General features: G+C 44.1%; 1 protein-coding gene across 4 annotated transcripts in view; it reads left to right on the top strand.

Annotated features, from left to right (window-relative positions):
* Nucleotides 1-18,896, top strand: part of CSMD2 (CUB and Sushi multiple domains 2) — a 373,566-nt gene that overhangs the window by 215,725 nt on the left and 138,945 nt on the right. For 3 of the 4 annotated variants that reach the window (XM_068917408.1, XM_068917409.1, XM_068917410.1), the window contains 2 exons: nt 3,325-3,437; nt 12,629-12,811. In XM_068917408.1, coding sequence (XP_068773509.1) covers nt 3,325-3,437; nt 12,629-12,811 — 296 coding nt within the window. Of the gene's footprint in view, nt 1-3,324; nt 3,438-6,918; nt 6,998-12,628; nt 12,812-18,896 lie in introns of those variants that run through there. The other variant, XM_068917411.1, reaches the window with a different exon arrangement.

Genomic DNA, 18,896 nt, shown 5'->3' with positions numbered 1-18,896 from the left:
AAACTGTTGGAGGTCTACTGTGGGCGCTATGCATTTGAGTCCTTTAGGAAATCTGTCTGGCTCGCGCTCGGTACATCTGCGCTGAGCAGTGTAATTCAGCACCCAGGGCCCGACTGCTTTTCCGAGAGGGGGGCATCCTGCACGTCGGTGCATCTGCTGCCTCTGGAGCAAAAGGGAAGACGTCAGCCGGTCACTTTTGGCAAAGTCCTAGATCTCTTGAGGACACTTGCGAGAGCTAGATATTGGGGCAGAAGCAGGGAAAAGGCAACATGTGGGACCTTCAGAAAGGAGTATTTGAAGTGGGGAACTGGACAGGGAGGGTTAGGGTTACCCACATCCGATTTATGTCTTGAAAGACTCCCCTTCTTCTCTCGCTAACTGCGAATGTGTCAGAGAAAATAATTCTCCAAAATCTTCTCTAGCACAACTGTTGTACTCTTTCCAAATGGTAGAATATATTTCATGTTTTTTTTCCTCCTCCTCTTTGCTTGTTTTTCCACATGAATCAGCCTCCCACTCCGTTTTCACTGGTCTTAACGCTCGCTTGTCTCTCTCAAATCTCTGTTTCTCTGTGGTGCCTTTTATTCCGCATTTCTTTTCAGGACATAAACAGCAGTGATACTTAGGTCAGAAACTCTTAAGCTGCAATGTATATAAATGTAAAGTCTGATCATTGCAAAAGTGTTTGTAATTAACGTGTCACAGAACATTTCACAGCTGATTGGGCCAAATGTGCAAATTATAGCCAAGGGAATAGTTTGTAATAACTTGCCGAAGTGATTTCTCATTCCCTCCCCTTTTTGTTTGCCTAACGCCCATGAAGATTTTCCTAGACTCTCATTTAATCGTTCCACATGTTCTCACTCTGTATTAGCTACTCGACACCTTGTTAATGCAAATTTGGAATATCCGTGATTGGCTATGCAAGGTGTCGTGTGTAGTGTCTTCTCCCGGTGCAGACAAACTCCTTCCATTACATTGCTGATACCACTCCGAACAAAGTGATTTTTACTTTTCCTCTTAATCTGAGAGGATAAGTTGAAAGCTAATGAAACGTGAAGGCCACAGAACTATTTCACTTATAATAAATGTGATTGAAAGTCCACAGACAATATTTTTTTAGCATTTACCAGCTTCTTATCTAGGGTCAGCTGAGTTCATGTGCTGGGCGTATCCTCTGGATACGAGCTTTAGCTTTTCTGTAGGAATCGGCATCCAGAAACCTAATCCTGGAACAGATAGTTTTGCTTTTCTTCTTCTTCAGTTCAAGAAGAACTCAATCCTGCAGCTTTAAAATGTGTAAATCAACTTCCATAGCACCTGTGTTTATCCTAAACTAGGTATGAAAGACCATTTGTCTCCATTCTCATCCCTGTAAAACGTATCTTGGAGAACTTATGAGGTTGTTAGGCTGAAGTTTCTGACTGGCAGAGAGGGTTTTATTCCCAAAAGTAACAAGCGCCCAAATCAATCACTCGGCTTGTTGAAGTGGAATGGGAAAGCATGCAGAAACTTTTGAAGCACCTTTTCTTCTGAAGGTTTTTCTCTTGGTATCTTCCTCATTCCTGTCTGTCTGCTGCTTAAATAACTGCAGAGGAGTCAACCGTAAAACTTTTACAAAGCTTCTCCAACTGCCATCAAACTCTGCATGCAAAACAGTCATTAAAACAAGATTACTTCTTAATTTACCAACGCCCTGGGATCAATAAAATTTCTGATGCAGGTCAAAGCAATAACCAAGCAAAGGTGAGGGTGGAACTAGGAGGGCTCCGATGTGCTTTGGAGATGTGTGTGCAATTTCAGGAAGAGCATGCTCCAAAGCTTGAGCAGTGATCAGCTTCAGGTGTTACAGCTAAAAATCTGTAGGATGAAGAGGGGATTTATATGTATGGTAAGATTGGTCGCATTCACCTCTTTAGATAGCTGTTAGGCTGTTTGAAAGTATCTGGCGCTCAGCAGGTAGCCGGAATGTCAGGCGAGCAGAGTATGAGCACAGTAGCGCAACCCTTCAAGCAGTCATTTTACTTCACTCTAAACAAACTGTAATTGGCAGATCAGCCATAGTGCCTCTGATTACCCGCGAAAGTGGGAATTGCAACAATTATGCCTGGAGGTTGCAAGTTATATTTATTCACAGGATGCTATCAACACACAGCTGCTGGGTTTGTTCTCGTGCAGTATTGGTTTGCAACAGTTCTGCCTTGAGAGCTCAGGCATCAATTTTATCAAGAAATCTTTTGGGTGCTTGCTATTATACTTAAGAAAGATGCCAGGCAGAAGCCATATCTATACATATGTATATATTTAGATTTAAGCAAGCACTCCAGAAAAAAGCACCTAGTCACTTGCAGTAGTTACACTTAAGGTAATTTAAAAATATATCACAGATAATACCTTAGGAGAAATAGTATAATAATAAGATTAAACACTGCCACTAAGGCAGGCAACACAATACTCATACTCCTGTAGCAATGATCCCTTCCCACGCTCTGTTATTCTGCTTTCAGAAGTAAAGGGAAGGGAAGGAGCTTTGCTCAAAGCAGGCATTTGTGCATGTGGAAGTGCCTATATTGGTGCTTGTGTGGGTGGGGGATAAAACTCTAACGCTGTGTTGAACCACGGCAAAGTGATTAGTCCCAAAGGCTGAATGAGCCACATATGGCTCATTAATACGGATATATTGGTGACATTTTTCTTAATCTCTTCAGCTCTCCTAGGAGCATCCTAGAAAGATAGGCAGTGATAGATCATCCTCTACTACCTGAATTTGTAGCGTTTTTCAGGGATCCACAGAATATTCAGCAGATTTGAGGCTTGCACCTTGTCTTCCAGGGTATTTTTTGAGATCCTTGTGGAACTTTCTCTGTCAGGATAGAAGTGTAGCGGAGAATATGTTGAAAGTAAATTTTCTGATACCAGAAAGCATTTGTAAAGGTAGTTAAGAACATGCAGTCACTAGTATGGATCCTGGGAATTGTATTTGTTTGCTTATGTTTTCCTTCCGTGAGAGAGGAAATGATCATTATTGATGCTGGATAATAAATGGCAGTAATGGTACTAAATTGTAATTATAGCGGTAATAATAACGTGCAGGCCCTCAACTAAGACAGGAGACTCACTGTTGTAGGTAGTACACAGAAACATGACGAGACGGGCTCATCTGTCACGTTTTTGGACACTTTTGTTTGGGGGTGATTCTTAATTTTGTTACGGTGTTCTGGTTATTTTTTATTCCTACAGAGGAACCTGTAACCTGTATTTGCATGGGACGCTAAGTTTGGGGAGAGACACAGGCTATTTATTTATTTTTATTTATTTTTACAGCTTGACAGGTACCACGGTTCCTGATCTCATTGTCAGCACACACCACCAGATGTGGCTCCTCTTCCAGACAGACAGTGTCAGCAACTTACTAGGATTCAAAGCAACCTATGAAGGTAATCCAATTTTCTCTCTTGGAGTTTACTTATTTTTAAAGAGTCAGGGATGAGATGGGTCCCATTGCCTGGGAGAAAGGAAGCTTTTCAAAACGCTGAAGATCTACAGACTTTTTCTTAAAATCCAAGCTTTGCCCCAATGTGACTAGAAGAGTTTCTATGATTTCTTTTCCGTGGAAGCAGTCTGAATCATTGGATCAAGTGGATAATATTTCAGTGCCACTTCAATTGCTTTGTTGGAAATGAACTGCTGAATTTCAGCAGAGAGATGGTAACTGCACCTCTGGGCAAGGAAATGAAATCAAGCGATCGGGGTCATCACTAGATTATTGCTATCAACTACTTTAAATATTGACCGATCTAGAGCATTGCAAATAAAATAATAATAAACGCTGGGATTTTTCAAAAGAATCTCTTGGAATTCATTAGGATATAAATGCTGAACTCTGTCATAAACTAGACTTTTATCTTTACTTTGTCATAGGTATTGGCAAAGTTAGAGAAAGTGTAATGGAAAAGTACCTCTTACTTCTAACTCATGTAAGTGACTGGTGGTTCTGGCTGCTGCTTTTCTTAGATGCCCGTTTTGAGATGCTGTTAGGTTTTCCAGAAATCCCCATCTTGTATGTGTCACTGCTGTCTGTGTGAGCACCCAAAGCCATCAGCTTCCTGGGCGAACGCCAGCCCAGGGGCGCGCTCCCCTTCCTCCCTGCAGGAGTCTCGTCTGGGCGGCTGGGGAGCGCGCTGCCCTGACGCAGCCTCCAGCACTGGTGCGCAGCAATACCTCGACTCGGCTATCAGGTTCCTTTTGATTTTATTGTCATCTTGAACCCCCTTTTCAAAGTAAGTGCTTGAATACCTTTCAGTTTTCTATAAGAACCTTGCTGATGACAGGGGTGGCTAACTCTAAAACTAGGCACCCAAATCTTCATCTGGACCTAATTCTGAAAGGTCTGAGTATCAGCAGTAACATTTAAATCAGACTGTTCCTCTCTAGGGCCCTAATGAATGCACGTTAGCATTCGTTCATGTTTAAAAGTGTATCCCTGGGGCTTGCTCCAGTTCAGGGAAGTGTCACGTGGTGCTCAGGCCAAGACCTTCCCATGGTAATGTTGCTGACTGACGCTAAAATAACAGCAGTTAGGAGCCTGAAGGGACTTGACCTACCGGAAAACCTAGCTGAACTAAATGCTAGCGTGTCCGGACAGCCTGAGCAGTACTTGAAGGGGCACTGGGTCGTGATGCTTGAGTATTTGCAGGGTGGCAAGGCCACGTCAGCAGAAGAGTTATTAGAGAGACGCAAGTAAAAGATAACGGGATTGAAAAAAGGCTAATGCAGCCTGACTGTCCAGGAAGTCTTAGTGGTGTGATCTCAGTCTTACTGGCTGTGACTGTGCCACAGGAGAGCGTGCCCCCTGCCGTAGCTGCCATCTGTGTCCTGCCACGTTGGTCTGTGGCCAGTTCTGAGCAGCCTGGCAGAGTGCTGTCCACCAGCTGTGGAGAGGCGAAAGCGCTCCCCAGCGGCGCTTTCAGATCCTGCCTGGTCTAACTGTTGTCCAAGACTCTCTTAAGATCTTGTGCAAGGCAGTGTAGATATACTCTTGCAGTCTCCTGACGGAAATTGTATCTACCCTATCGCATGAGGTGTAAAGTTGCAAAGCACATAAAATGGGGACTTTCTTGCGCTGTAATTCATCTTCTCTGAGCTTTGGCTCTTCAAGGAACTTGATTATTTCCTCCTTTGACTTGCTTCGATGTCTTGCTTGGTCCCTGTGACCTCACCAGCAGGTTTGGGGAACGCCATTATCTTTCATGCTTTTGGGTCCTGTTGTATGGAGCTTCCACCATCATAAATGCTGCTTCTTTCCCTACCCGTCAGCTTTAACTGGGCAGTATCTGTAGTTTTGCTCTATTCTTGTACGTCCATAACCTCCTAGAGAAAAAAAGGAGGACTGTTCTGGCTCTGCTGTCCCTGGCGAGTGTTAGAGAGAGCCTTCCCTGGTGAGTGTCTGTCCGTCGCATGTATTAGAAGCAGAGGCTGCTCTCTGCCTTTTGCTCAGGTGTTTTCTGTTTTCCTGGGCATCTTTGTAGTGTTTGCATGCAGCCTTTTGGGCCTTGCAGAATGGGTTTGTGCATGAACAATGACACGCATTTCTGTCCCTAAGGTCCATGCTGGCACTAACCTGAAATTAAGCTAACCCCCAGTCAGCCAGCTCCATAAAATTCTTTTAATTTTTGCGAATGCTTTGAGCTACGAAGGAAGGGACGTTTAAGTAAGAGGCAATTAGCGCTTGCCAAATACATTATGAAATTATATACAACTTGCTAACAGGTTTCTGTATCAGTTTTATGGCTGCACTTTTTCCTAATTGCTAGAGAAAAATTGCAGCTGATGGAGCTATGTAAAGGCAAGACTAAAAATCTGCCTAATAGAAGGGCAGAGTATTGCTTACAGAGTATGTTTAAATAGCCATATATCCTAAAATACTTCTAAGTTTTAGTGTACATTTTAAGTGTAATGCAATCATAAAGCCTCTTGCTAGCGCTGGAATGAAATGGTTACGCCTAAGAGATTTATTGACGCACGGATTCAAGGACCTGTTGGAAGGACCATGCTGAGGAAGGCAATATGCTGACAAATTTTTAATGTAGAGTTCCTGGGAAAAGGGAACCAGCCTGGCCCTTTAGCTGCACTTGCAGATAAAGGGAGAATATATTCACACCAAAAACAGTATATAAAATGAGGTATCCAGCTTCAAGATTGGATGCACGGGGAACAGATGTTTGGCTGGTGTAAATCGGTGTGACAGCATTGATTTTTCAATTAAGCTATGTCAGTCTTTACCGGCTGAGGATCTTGCTCATTAATGTTCATGAAGATTACTTTTAAATCTCCTATGTCTCAACTGCAGCCACTTTTATCCTTTTAAACAGACGTTCTCTCGTAATAGTGAACGATGTTTTTGGACTTCGAATGCTTGTCAGAAGAAATCTGTATTAAGCTCCACTTTGCTGGCAATGTCTTTTCTTTCTCACAACTATAGCAAGCTGATTGATACTGCAATTTAGTGCTTAACTTGCAAGAGGGCTTTACAGCCTCCTGGGGTCCTGGGTCTTATCTTCTCCCTTCTTTCCTTTAATCTAAGACAGTTCTTCTGAGAATACCTTGCATTTATGGCAGGTTGGTGCCTTCCGCAGCCATCGCAGTGGCTTTTTGAATGTTCTTTTTATACGCGAAATAGAAGATATCTCTGGTGGGGATAAATTTGATTGCCAGAGAAGAGCTTTGTGAATGATAAGGAAATACTACTGCCATCTGAACCTTTTTTCTATTCACAGGGTAGGGTTCGGGAGGTGAATGCTCTCTGCAGCACATATTTAATGGAAGCTTTAAATAACTGACTTGACACATACTTCTCTTGACTTCAGTAGCATCCTTGCCCTATATACGATGTGTCCATGAATAATTAAGAACTAAATAAGATACCATCTTTAGTAAGAAAAGCGTGACTGCACAAAAGAAATGCAAGTTAGAAAAAGGCACATCAGAATCCTGAAAGGTAAGGAGAGGAAAAGCCTTATTTTGATCAAGATGCAGAAGTCGGGCTTGGTTAGTCTGATCTGAGTTCCCAGGTCAAACACTCATAATAGTTTGGAATAAATAATTCATTCCATTAAAATTTTCAAAAGTTCTTGGGAAAATCAGGGCTCAGTTAAGAGGATTCAGACACCCATATTCATCAGGTACTTTTGAAAGTCTTGTCCGCAGTCCTTCTGCAGTTATAGTCCCCATCAGCGGACTGCAGGTAGTATGTCGTCTTCACAGGGGAGTTGTGGGGGAAAACGTGATGCTATTGCTCATCAGCTTGAGGTTATTACACGCAATAGTATGAAGTTAAGTCAATGCTATAAAATTCTGTGGTAGGAGATAAGAAATATTAAAAAGAGGAAAAAAATTGGATCAAAGCCAGATTTTAGCTTATATTTAATTTAAATGTATTTTAATATAAATTAATAATAATTCAAAGTTAAAACTAGATTTACACAAACACACGCACGCTAATCTAGTTTGGATTTCTGTTGGAATTGAGGTTGGATTGGACAGAGCTGACTGCGGCCTATGTTCTGACCTACCCACATGCTGCAGGCGGAGGACAATTAGACAATATTTATTTTGGTTGAAACACTGACTGAATGTTTGGGTCTGGAAAGTTGAGCTTCAGAGCTCAAACTTAGCCCCGTGGTGTTAAGAGACTCGGGAGCTTTGCAGAGCTGCAGCCTGAAGGTTTTCCTCCGCTAACCTCTCCGATTTTAGTCAAATCAACACTACCAAGGTGTTTGAATCAGGTGGACTCCCTGGGTCCCACATCTGTTTATACGTAAGCATTGTGTGGAGATGGATTCATCTTTTATATAGATGCCTGCAGATAAGCTGCATATCCAGGTGTTCATACACACGTACATATGGAAAATGGGGAACAAATAACCTCTTAAGTTGTCTAGTCCCTATGAGACTTGGGGAAAAAAAATACACGTATCTCAGACTGGCTCAGCTGTTGATAGTTGGCTTCGTTCGGAATGAGTTGTGTTCCCTGGTCTCGAGCACTGTCTGTCTCTCTTGTCTAGAGAAATCTACTCAGGTCTCACCGAGAAGCCCAAATAACTTGCTGCTTGCTTCTTTCTCTTCTGTTTTTCAAGAAAACTTTGCTATCTGTGGAAAGACCTGAATGTGACCATTGCTCGGCCAGCCTCGCGGTAGTGCCCCTTTGCTTGCTTCCTTGCTGGGGGTTGGGCTACTGGGATGCAGTCTCGCCTACAAACGCATGGAGGTGCTCACTGTCGCAGTGGTAGGGATCCAAGTCTGCCCCCGGGAGCGGTACGCTCCCCTCCCTCCCCTTGGCTCGTTCCCTCCCTCCCCATACTTTGTCGTGTATTTGCGAGCCAGGGTTGCCCCTTTTTGCCTAGGGGCTCCCTTGGGCAGTTTTCCGCTGCCCTGAGCCAGCGCTGTTCACTGAGAAGTTTTGCCGTTGTGAGTCTTCTCCTCCGGCCGAGCTGCTGCGGTTCCCGTCAGGGCGAGCCGCTGTGCTGGCCGGCGCGCGGGGACGAGGGCGCCTGTCGGGCTCCCTGCTGTCGGGGCCCTCCTCCTCCTGCCATCCTGAGTCATCCAGCAGTGTGTTTTCCCAGGTGTTTTTCATTGATTGTGTATATTTTTTTATTAATTTCTATGTTACCAAACTCCCTGCTATAGTTGATGTGGAAGTCTGGCCGGAAGAGCTGGGGATTGCATCTCCCGTGCTCTTTTCCGTTACGTGTATTGACTCCTGTCGTGAAATGCAGCGTTGAAATACTGCTGAGCCAACAGACATGCAGGCTTTTAGCTTATGGTGTGTTGACCTGAACTGCTTTCAGGGTCATGTTACTTCTATTTACGCCTTAAAGACTACCCTAAGCCTTAGAGGGAGTGATTTGACGTTATGCCGCAGGGTTTTAATGTGGCGGTAGCCTGCCAGATGCTGTTCTCGCGTTTCTCCTGGTTTAGATTAGCAGTGGTTTAGATAGGAGGGTTGTGGCAAAAATATGCAGGAGTAAGAAAGGGGACTTTCCTTTTTGGTGTGTCTTATCCTTCCCTTATTTCCTCTTTAGATCCTTTTTTCCTTATCGTTGGAATCAACAAGCAAATTGAGGCAACGCGTACGCTCTGGTCCTGATCTTTCAAATACCGACCTAACACTGTTGTTGTTAGTTTAGGCAAATTTAATACACGTGTGCACGTGTGCTAATTGTTGAATATATTCTTAAGGGTATTTCTGACTAGAGCTGACGTTTGCGTGGTGTCCTCAGGTGTGGCTTCGAAGTGTTCACAAATCCCCCATCTTGCAGATGCTCTTTCCTGAATTGCTTGTTCAAGGGCTTACTTTCTGCTCCAGAGCCTTGGTTTCCTGCAGAGTCGAGTGGGGAAAGGAACAGAAATTCCCTTGGACTGTGGGATTATGGCCCAGGAAAGCAGTGATCTAAATTTGGGGTGTTGCAGTGTTTGCGTGCCCAGCTAACGCTGTGTAAGGGACCGGGGAGCACGCTCCCTGCACCAGGTTTTGCCCACGTGGCCTGCGGTACTTGCTGGCATTAGTCATTGGGCGATGTAGGCTGCCTGCTTGGTGCTGTGCAAAGGTACCCAATTTCCCCACCCACCACCAGAAGACCAGAAGCATAAATAGCTGATAGAAAAATTTCTGGCGAAACATTTTCCATTAGAAAACTCTGTTTTGTCAAAATCTGTTTTGTAAGAATGTCTGCATGATATAATATTTGATGGAGAAGTTTTGAAAGGTTCCTTTCAACTTGTTTCATTTAAATAACGTCAAAACACTTGATGTAGTTGTCCTTGTTTAGTTTTTGCTTCTGTTATTCTAATGTGGATGTGACTTTTTACTTAAACATTTATCAGGTGAAATGTTTCGATCTTATTGAAGTAGCATGTTTTGATATTTCTGAATCACTCATTTTTGAATTTCTGCTCTGCGAAATATTTCATAATTTTTACTACGTATGAAAAGAAATGTGAAAACCAGGGAATTTTCCTCAGGACAAAAATTCCATTTTCTGGCCTCTCTAGCGCGGTAAAACGTGCTAGCTTTGGGTGCACGCTGCTAACGCCGAGGTCACGTGCATGGTGGCAAATGCGAGCGCTGATGCTTCAGTTCTCCCTTGTTCTTAAACCTGGGATTGCGCTCTTTGTCTGTAGAGATGTGCCCCTTGGGTTCGCGCAGTGTGACAAAAAAGGACTGCACAAGCCAAAAAGTGTCGGTGTGGGGGGCAATCCCTAGGAGAAAGGACACCTTTTAATCAGTACCTTGAGAGTGTCTGTGTTATCTTCATTCTTTCTCATCAGAGGGTCAAAAGGGAGTTTCTTTCTTTGCTTGACCGCATCTCTTTTTCTGAATATCTGGTAACCTGAGCGTGTCGTGATTTTGCAAAAGCTGTAAGTTGAGCACTTGTAGCTCCTGTTGGCTTCTGCCGTAGCGGAGCTGCTTAGCAGGTCTTTCTGCAGCCCCTGAGCGGGGCTCCTGTTCCCATTGCTCCTCCAGAGCCTTCACATAGAGGGAAGGTCTCTAGGTCCGCAATGAAATCCCAGGCTCACTGAATCTATGGACAAAACTCCCGTGGGCTTTACTAGGGACAGGGTTCCCTCGCTGGAGCTGTGTGGGTGATGATGAGCATCATTTAGCTTTGAGCTAAAAAGCTTTGTTGCGTTTCAGGGAAACCTGCTCTGACCCTGGAGGGGCAATCCCTGCCGGCAGCGTGAGAGGTGTTTTGACACTTCCGCTCCCTGGCAGCGCTGGAGCAGTGGGCTTAGCGGTGACCGCGTCACTTGCCCTGGCCCTCAACACCTTGTGCATTGCTGTGAGATGGCTAGAGGGATATGCATTAGCACCCATCTTACTCTGGCCAAATATCAGCAACCAGAGTGGTACCAAGACATGTAAACTAAAAAGATTTCCTTCAGATGATGTGCAACAGAAAGACCTTCCCCGAGCCTCTGAGAACGTCCAGTTTGTCCGCCTGCAGTGCTAGCAACAGCTGGAGATACCTGGATGAAAGGCACCTGATAGGACAGCCTGCCATGCGTATTATTTGCTAATACGGTATTTCAGGACTTCAAGGTGTAAGAAGGGAAGGCATAGCAAAAATTCATTTGTAAAGGGTTCTTGATAGCAGATTAATTCTAGCAGGACAAAGCTATCAGTTTCCCATGTGTCTGTCAGGTCGTAGCCCTACAAGCGATCGCTTGAGAATCTTGGGTGTTGTGTTCTGTAAACGCGTGGCTGCTCCCAGGCCCGTTTGCTTGTGGAGCTGATAGCCGATAGCCTTCTGCATGGCAAAAACACAGAGACGTGCACCTGGAAATCCTACTGGCTTCCGCGCAGATCCTGAGGTTCAAACGCGCGATAGGCATTGCAGGATAAGCTAGCTCCTCTAAAGGAGACTGTACTGAGCACCACGCTTAGCTGTTTTAGCTCCTTGATGGTGAAATTAAGAGCTTAATGAAGAGCCAGAAGTCTGGGAGATGACTTGTCAGAAGTACAGGCCAGACTCTGCTGAAGATGATCTCCCGTGTAGCTGGAAAACACAAAACCGAGGTGCTCTCAGGGGGAAGCTTGTAGTATTGCTCCCACTGCTGTACCCAGCCTGCTGGTCGGAGATCTTGGTCTCCGAGGGGACACTTCACAGTGCAGGTTTTCAGGTTGGCTCACGCCGTGCCATTCTATGAAGAACTCCTTGCTTCCTTTTGCAGGGCTTGTCAGAATACAATTTCCTCCTGGTGTAAACTTATTAAAATACAGCCTCTGGGGAATGAGTACATCTGCCAGTTCAAATGCAGAATCCCGTTTCCTTTAAAATGATATTAGGTGTACCATTAGCAAAAAGTCTTGTGTTGGAAAGGCTCAAGTATCAATTTCCAGATGCTCTTTTCTTCTTGTGCCTGGTGTGGTGCTGATGGAGACAGGGTTCCTTCTTTGTGGATCCAAAATGCTGCTTCTATTCAAATAGATTTGAAAGTAGTGGGTTTATTTTGACAGTGTGGCACAGTTTCTTTTCTTGTAGCAAGTTTGCCGCAAAGCTGCTCAGTAGTTGCATGCTTCGTTTCTCAGATACTACAGATTAAGCATTTAGATACTTGATGAAGTCAGGACGGTAGTCTAAGTCTCTGTCTGGAGCACTGCTATACTTAGATGCACAATTGGAAATACTTTAGAAAAATAAGTTACTTCAGTCAGTCTAAGGTTATTCTATTGGATAACCAGGAAATTGCTACCAAACCTGTAATTCACAGATGTTTAAAACGGTCACTCGTCTCAGACATTGTGCAGCAATGTTATGCCAAGCCCAGACCTCGCTTCTCTGTGCGGCAGTTCCTGGCCAGTGTTGGGCCTGGTTATCCTGCTATAGGCCTGACTTATAGGGCAGGGCCTTTCCATTGCCGTACTAAATTCATATGTTAAGACAGATGGATCTCAAATTCATTCTGCACTGCTGATGTCCCACCTCAGGGAGGAGACGGGGCAGTGGGACAGACGTTTGCTTGTGGTGGGGTGAGGGCTCTGCCTGAGGGCTTACGCGTCACCCATGGGCGAAGCTGTGCGGCAGGCTTTGCAAGAGCTGCCCCCAACTTGTGCTTTCCTTTCTTTCAGAGATCGACCAAGGGAGCTGCGGTGACCCTGGGGTACCAGCCTACGGCAGAAGGGAAGGCTCCACCTTTCGCCATGGGGACAGCTTGAAGTTTGAGTGCCAGCCTGCCTTTGAGCTGAAGGGACAGAAAACAATTACCTGCCAAAAGAGTAGCCAGTGGTCTGCTCAGAAACCAATCTGTGTTTGTAAGTCAGAGAGGAGATGGCTCTAAAGTACTTCCACGGTGCGGTGAGGTGGTCACACAAGCAGTGTGTTTGGGTGCTCTACGTGGGATGGGGCAATACTGGAGGGGGGAAGGAAGGTGGCACCAAGCTGCAGGTTCAGTAAGCTGAAGCCTTGGGGAGTGTTTGATTTGGTTCTTCTCTGCGGAGAATGGGATGTGCAGGAGGAGCAGCATCCAAGCACAGTTCGGGGCCCAGCCTGGGGCTGGGTACTCCTTCTGCCCTCCCCCGGTTCAGGTTCATTTTGGAGAGAAAGCAGAATATTTTCCTGTCCAACACAGGAGAGGCATGAATGAAAAAAAATAAATTGAAAATCCATTGAGCTTGATGCTATTTTTGGCTGTTTAATTTTCCTTCGTTATCTGACAGTACACAGGCTCCCTGCTGCCGGACCTCAATTTTTAATTTGTTGTGTGAGATCTCAGCAGAAGGTAGGGTATTACGGTCTCAGGAGTGACTGAGGATGAAATTTTCAAAGGTATACGTTGGAGTTACATGCACGGTTCTCATTGGGTTTTAGTTGTCTTGAGTGTCCTTTGAAGATGTCCCCCCCCCCCCCCCCCCCGCCCCTTAATTCACAGCATTGGGCAGTCTGCATTAATATATTAGATGAACTCTCACTCAGAAACAATGTTATGTTTGAACATCACCAAAACTCCTGCAAGGGCCTATGCTTTCCCTAACTAATGGTGAGCAAACTCTTTTCTTTTTGTCTCATCTTTACTTAGCTGGATATGCTAAATTCTGCGTCTTCAAAGAGATGCTATGCTCCAGTGGAGTGAGACTGAGCCTAGCAAGAAAATAGGAAAGGAAAATTCAATTGAGCAACAGACAGAGGACTAAAGTTTGGGGAAGGTGTCTAAAGAGAACACAGAAATGTTAATTTTAAGAGTTATATATTCACTGTGCAGATAAATATATACACTGGTGTCAGATACTCCACTATAAAATGCTTATTTGTAGTGTAGCAAGGTTCTTGTCTGTACCAAAGATACTACACAGCTTGGAAGAAGTAGGTAAACTTGTTACTTCAGAATTGAATCTGGGTTCCTGAGGAGTTGTGTGTGAGCTTTAGGGTCATTACGCTGGCAATTTATGGGGCAATGTGGAAAAAAAAACAGTTTCAGATAAGTGCCTTTCTTTTCAAACTGCAATTTAAGCTCTGAGCATTCATGTACATGTATTTGGGGAAAGGAAGCAATCCCCGTCTTAAGTTTTTGCCTTTCCCATGGTCGTGACTTTCCCCCTACTTGATTTTGTTTATAAGCAAATTCACTAAATGAGGAAAACAGTGTTTCCCTGGTTATCTTTGAAGGGGGAAGTGTTCGATCGTTTCTGCGCGAAGCTTCAGAGGTTTATTTTTCCTTTCCCAGGAGTTCAGATAAATTTATAAAAAGGGCTGATGGTTTGGTTGAGGTTCTTCCTAACAGGTGGCAGTGAGGCTAAACCTGTTGTTTGTGCCCAGAATGAGGTGATTTGGTGCAGTATTAGAACGGACGCTTACATTCATTTCAGTAAAGCAAGATTTTTTTCTGTAGCTAGATACAGAACAGGGGCATCAAATCAAGCCTCGTTCCGCCAATGATCAGGAGTCCATGCAAAGCATGGCCCAGATATGAATCCTTTAGTTAAAATAATTCCATCATCCTCTATTTTCTATGGCCCTTCAACTTTGAATGCTTATGAATCAATAAGGCAACACAGGAAGATAGCGCAAAAAGTATGTCATAGACCCCTCTACCCCTCCTACCACTCTCCCTGCCTCCAGGTTTGTTTATTCTAGACAGCATCATATTAGCGTGCATGAATCAGAAGAGGTGACATGACAAAACATGTAAGTTGGCATGAAATTTGTAGTGGGATTAGTGACAACTCTCTGTAAATGTTGGGAGACCATTAAGTGTATTGGGCATCAGGTGGAAAAATAAGGTAACCTGATTTATGTGCTGCTAGTTGGAATATGCAAACAATTCAGTGCTTCTGATTCTGGTTACAAACGTGTGACAAATGCAGACGGAGATTAAACAGCACGCTGTGGTGCATCCTGCTGTCCTGAGCAAATGATTTACGAGCAGGCGGTATTTATTGTGGAGAACTTATTTCCTGGGGCTTCGTTGATGAAGCAAAACAAGCCATTTAAGTAATGCATCTGCTTATTGTAACGGGTTCTTAATTCGTGACTGTCTGTGCCTTCATGATAACGGGCCTTCCATCTTCATCCTCCTTGTTGTCATGGCATCCCTTAACCATTCAGGATGAGCACATGGGGGCGCTTCAGAAACTTTGCTTAGACTTCTTGATGCATGCCTCCTGCCAACCCCTTACTGAGCAAGGTGTCCCTGGCCTTGCTTTGTGTGTTTAGATTCTCCGTGATGGTCTGAGACACTTGAAACGACTCCACTGGAGCCTAGGAACCTGCGTTTTTGTAAGTGGATGGGTAATGCAATTATCTATGTGTACGTGTGCTTTGAGCTTATGTGACGACTGCTTCTGTGCAGCGTGGTTGTCTGGGTACCAGGGATGACTGGATGCGGAAGACCTTTCTCTCCTCGTTCTGTAGCACCTCCTGGTGCTCAAATCAGCTTTGTAGCTGCTGTTGTTCACTCTGACGTTTGCATTTGCAAAGTTACAGAATTGTAATAGCGGGCAAAGGCTAATGCAGTTCTCATAACCCAGCATAACCCAAGTCATTGCTTTCTTACGGAGCCATCATTAGTTTTTTGGAAGAGTTTTAAGAGGGCGAAACAGGTTTAGGAGATGCCATACGGGGAAATGTTGCCTAAGGCAAACAGTTGTGCTACTTAGACAAAGTTTGTACTCTGGTGATAGGAACTGGTGGTGGATGTAATGATCAAACTGAAGTCTCTAGTTACCTGTGGCTGAGGAGATTATTAAGTTTAAGAATGGGGACCTAGCCCATAATTACAGCTATCAGAGGGAGCAGGTGAGTTCTTCGCATACGCAACCCTGGATAGATATAGAAGGGGAGCAGGGCATTTAGATGGTGCCTTGACTTTCACCGGTGTGGTTGGAGTTGTTATTTAAACGTGCTCATGTATAGTAGGCAAAAACTCATTGTCTGAATTTTATGTGAGCTATTGCGGTCAGAAGTCCTGCTACATAACGTTTTCTATGACCAAAATCTGTTTCATAATGTGTACGTTTCCTTGGTAAGGGAAGGAAGAGCTGTCGTCCCTATTGCAGGGCGTAGTGCTCGCAGAGGGTTTCTTGGGCAGTTCCGTAAGTCTTGGAAGCTCGTGACTGTTCCCCTCCAGCAGCACCTCTTCCCTTTCCTCCTCCTCCTCCTCCTCCTCCTCCTGCACTCCTATGGGTGTATGATGTACTGCTCTCGAGCTCCTTTGTCTGAAGGATTGACTTGCACCACTCAATGCCGTCGTTTTACATGATAGATAATTCTGGAATAAACTCACGACAACGTGTGTCCCTTGTAACCTGTCTCCCTGAACAAAGGCAAAGTTTGTACCTTTTTCTAACTGTCCTCTGCGAGTTGCTCTGGGAGAGTCATTTCTGAAACCAACTTATCTTCTGATATGATTAGTTCTCAGACTTGAAACATCTGAGGTTTTTTGGACCCGTCAAGTATTTTAAAGATAAATAAAACTTAGTGAAATAAAACAGTACATAGGTTCAGATTGTGATGCGTCGAGCAAAGCTGGAGTTTGATGCTTCTGCACTGAATGGGGGGGGGATATTTGCTGGGCATGGTTTGACGAGGATGGAGGATGTGCATACGTGTGTGTGTGTGTGTGTGTGTTCATGCATTATTTATTTATTTATTTAAATGGAGGAGTTGTCCTTTGATTTGTGCTTTCTCAGGGCACGTCTGGAGTCCTCCAGAGCTCACATCCCTTATTCTGACATTCTTTATAAGGTTCAAGGTGGTGCTCTGGTCTCTGGTCTTGCTTGAAGACTTCCGTTAGTTTCCAGTAATTTCTGCATTGTGTTATCGTTAACTTTATTTGTGTTACAGATCTGCTTAGAGCAGTAGTTATGCATAATGTTCCTCTGTACAGACCAGAAAGCCGTGTCCCAAAGCATTTCCGATTGAAATAATGTTAAACTGCATGTTTTCTTCTCTGGCTTTGGAGCAGTTGTTGTTCTCACGTCCCTTCTCATTTGCTCTAAAACCTCAACCGCAGACCTGTTTCTCCTCGCAGATTAGCCCGCGCTTGCTGTGACCTGCGTTCCTGCTGTCAAGGCGGCCCTGTGGCCACGGACACTGGAAGATTGTCAGTGGGTTGATCAGAACGGGGGATTTGCGCTCTCCGGCCCAAGCTCGGCACCGAGGAAACCCTTTGCGTTGTTGATAGCTGTCTTTGGATTTGCTGCATACGGGCAGCACAGCCCAGGATCCCCTGTCTTCCGTGCAGATATACTCCACCAACGCTGTCTTCTTGGGAGGCTTATGATTTTGTTGGATTTTCCAATCCTTCTAAACATCTAATTTTCTTTCATATCTGCATAAAATCTCCCTCAGTTTTCTCTTTCCTCCTTTAGTGGTAATTACTCCTTTTTGTTAATCCCATATTTGTCTGTTATACCTGGGGAATAATCTTAGCTGCTCTTTGCAGAAATTGTAGATTTCAGTTCAGAGCTGAGCGGCTACCGTTTTGTGTGCGTTGTCTGATTGCAAGCCTGCTGGATTAGTAGTAGCTGGAGATGCAAAGTGCGATAAATGTTTTCCCAGCAACGTACTGAACAGAAATATGTAATTTTGTATCACTTGACAAGTTTTTCATTTAGCTCTAAATTGACCTGTCAATTGGTCATTATTGTCTTTCTTTTCTTTTCTTTTTTTTTCTTTTCTTTTCTTTTCTTCTTTTCCTGCCCACTATTCACAGCAACCTATGGATCCCTCCCTGTGAAGAGTAATTTGGACAACAGTGTATCTTTTAAGTGAGCAATGATAAAAGCGTAGAACAAAATAGTTTGTCTTTTTTAAAGATAAGAGATTTTTAACAGTGAGAGTAGTTAACCCATGGAGCAGTGTACTGAAGGCAGCGATGGGTTCTCCATACCTAAACATTTATAAATCGTAATTGTATACCCCTTTCTGAAGGGGTATACAAACCCCTTCCAACAGGAATAACCCCTTCCAAACAGGAATTATTTCCTGGTCTGTATTAAGCGGGTGGCGAGATAGATAATCAGAATGATCTTTATTGGCCAATAGTTCTTTAATCAGAAGTTCCAGAAAGTTTCCTATTAAAGGAATTGAGATTTTTTTTTTCATTGTAAGGAGTTTTTTTAGGCTTTTGAACTACAGCAGAGAGACTCTCATTCTTCCGCTGAAAACTGATGCCGTGTTTTCTTGATATTGTTTCCTCTTTATTATTAATTCCTCTTACTATTTGCAGTGCTGTTGCAAGATATTCCTCCCTCCTGCTGTGAACGGATTTTTTTTTTTTTTTTAAGCTAACATTGAAATTGTTTACCTGCTTGCAGATGCGATTGCTTTTTGAGGACTTCTGGAAGTGTAGGGATTGTATTAATTTTTGGTTCCAAGCTGTTTTGCCACATGGTTTCTTTGATGCTTTTGTGAAAGACCCTGATATAAGGTTCCTATGGAAGCACTACTTCTCTGCCAGACAAGTTTGAAAAGGGGACTGGTAGCTAACTGTAACTTAACCAAAATAGGTGAACTCTGACCTCTGTGAAGCAGCCAGGCAAGTTTTGGTTTTAGGCAACTGGAAGACAGCCAAGAAAGGTGCTAATTTCCTGCTGATACCAGCTCCAGGTTTTGGGTGGTTTATGCATTTGTGCACAAATAGAGGTGTGTGTCCTTCACGACCTGTTAGCACCTTTTGTTTGCCCTTGATCCGAGAAGGGTTCAAAGAAGCAAATCAGTGATGAAATGCACCTTATCCTCAGCCTTTCCCCTGAGCTACAGAGACCTGCTCTTTTTCCAGCAGTAGAGAAGCAAATTAAATGAAGGCAGGATTACCATGATCTCTGTATGCCTATGGGATTTGTAGCTTTGTTAACAACCTTGTTTCACGGTTGCAGCTGTGTAAGACCATTCCATTCT

Source organism: Struthio camelus, chromosome 23 (genome assembly GCF_040807025.1).
Source record: "Struthio camelus isolate bStrCam1 chromosome 23, bStrCam1.hap1, whole genome shotgun sequence".
Lineage (NCBI taxonomy): Eukaryota > Metazoa > Chordata > Aves > Struthioniformes > Struthionidae > Struthio > Struthio camelus.
This window is presented reverse-complemented; position numbering and strand designations above follow the sequence as displayed.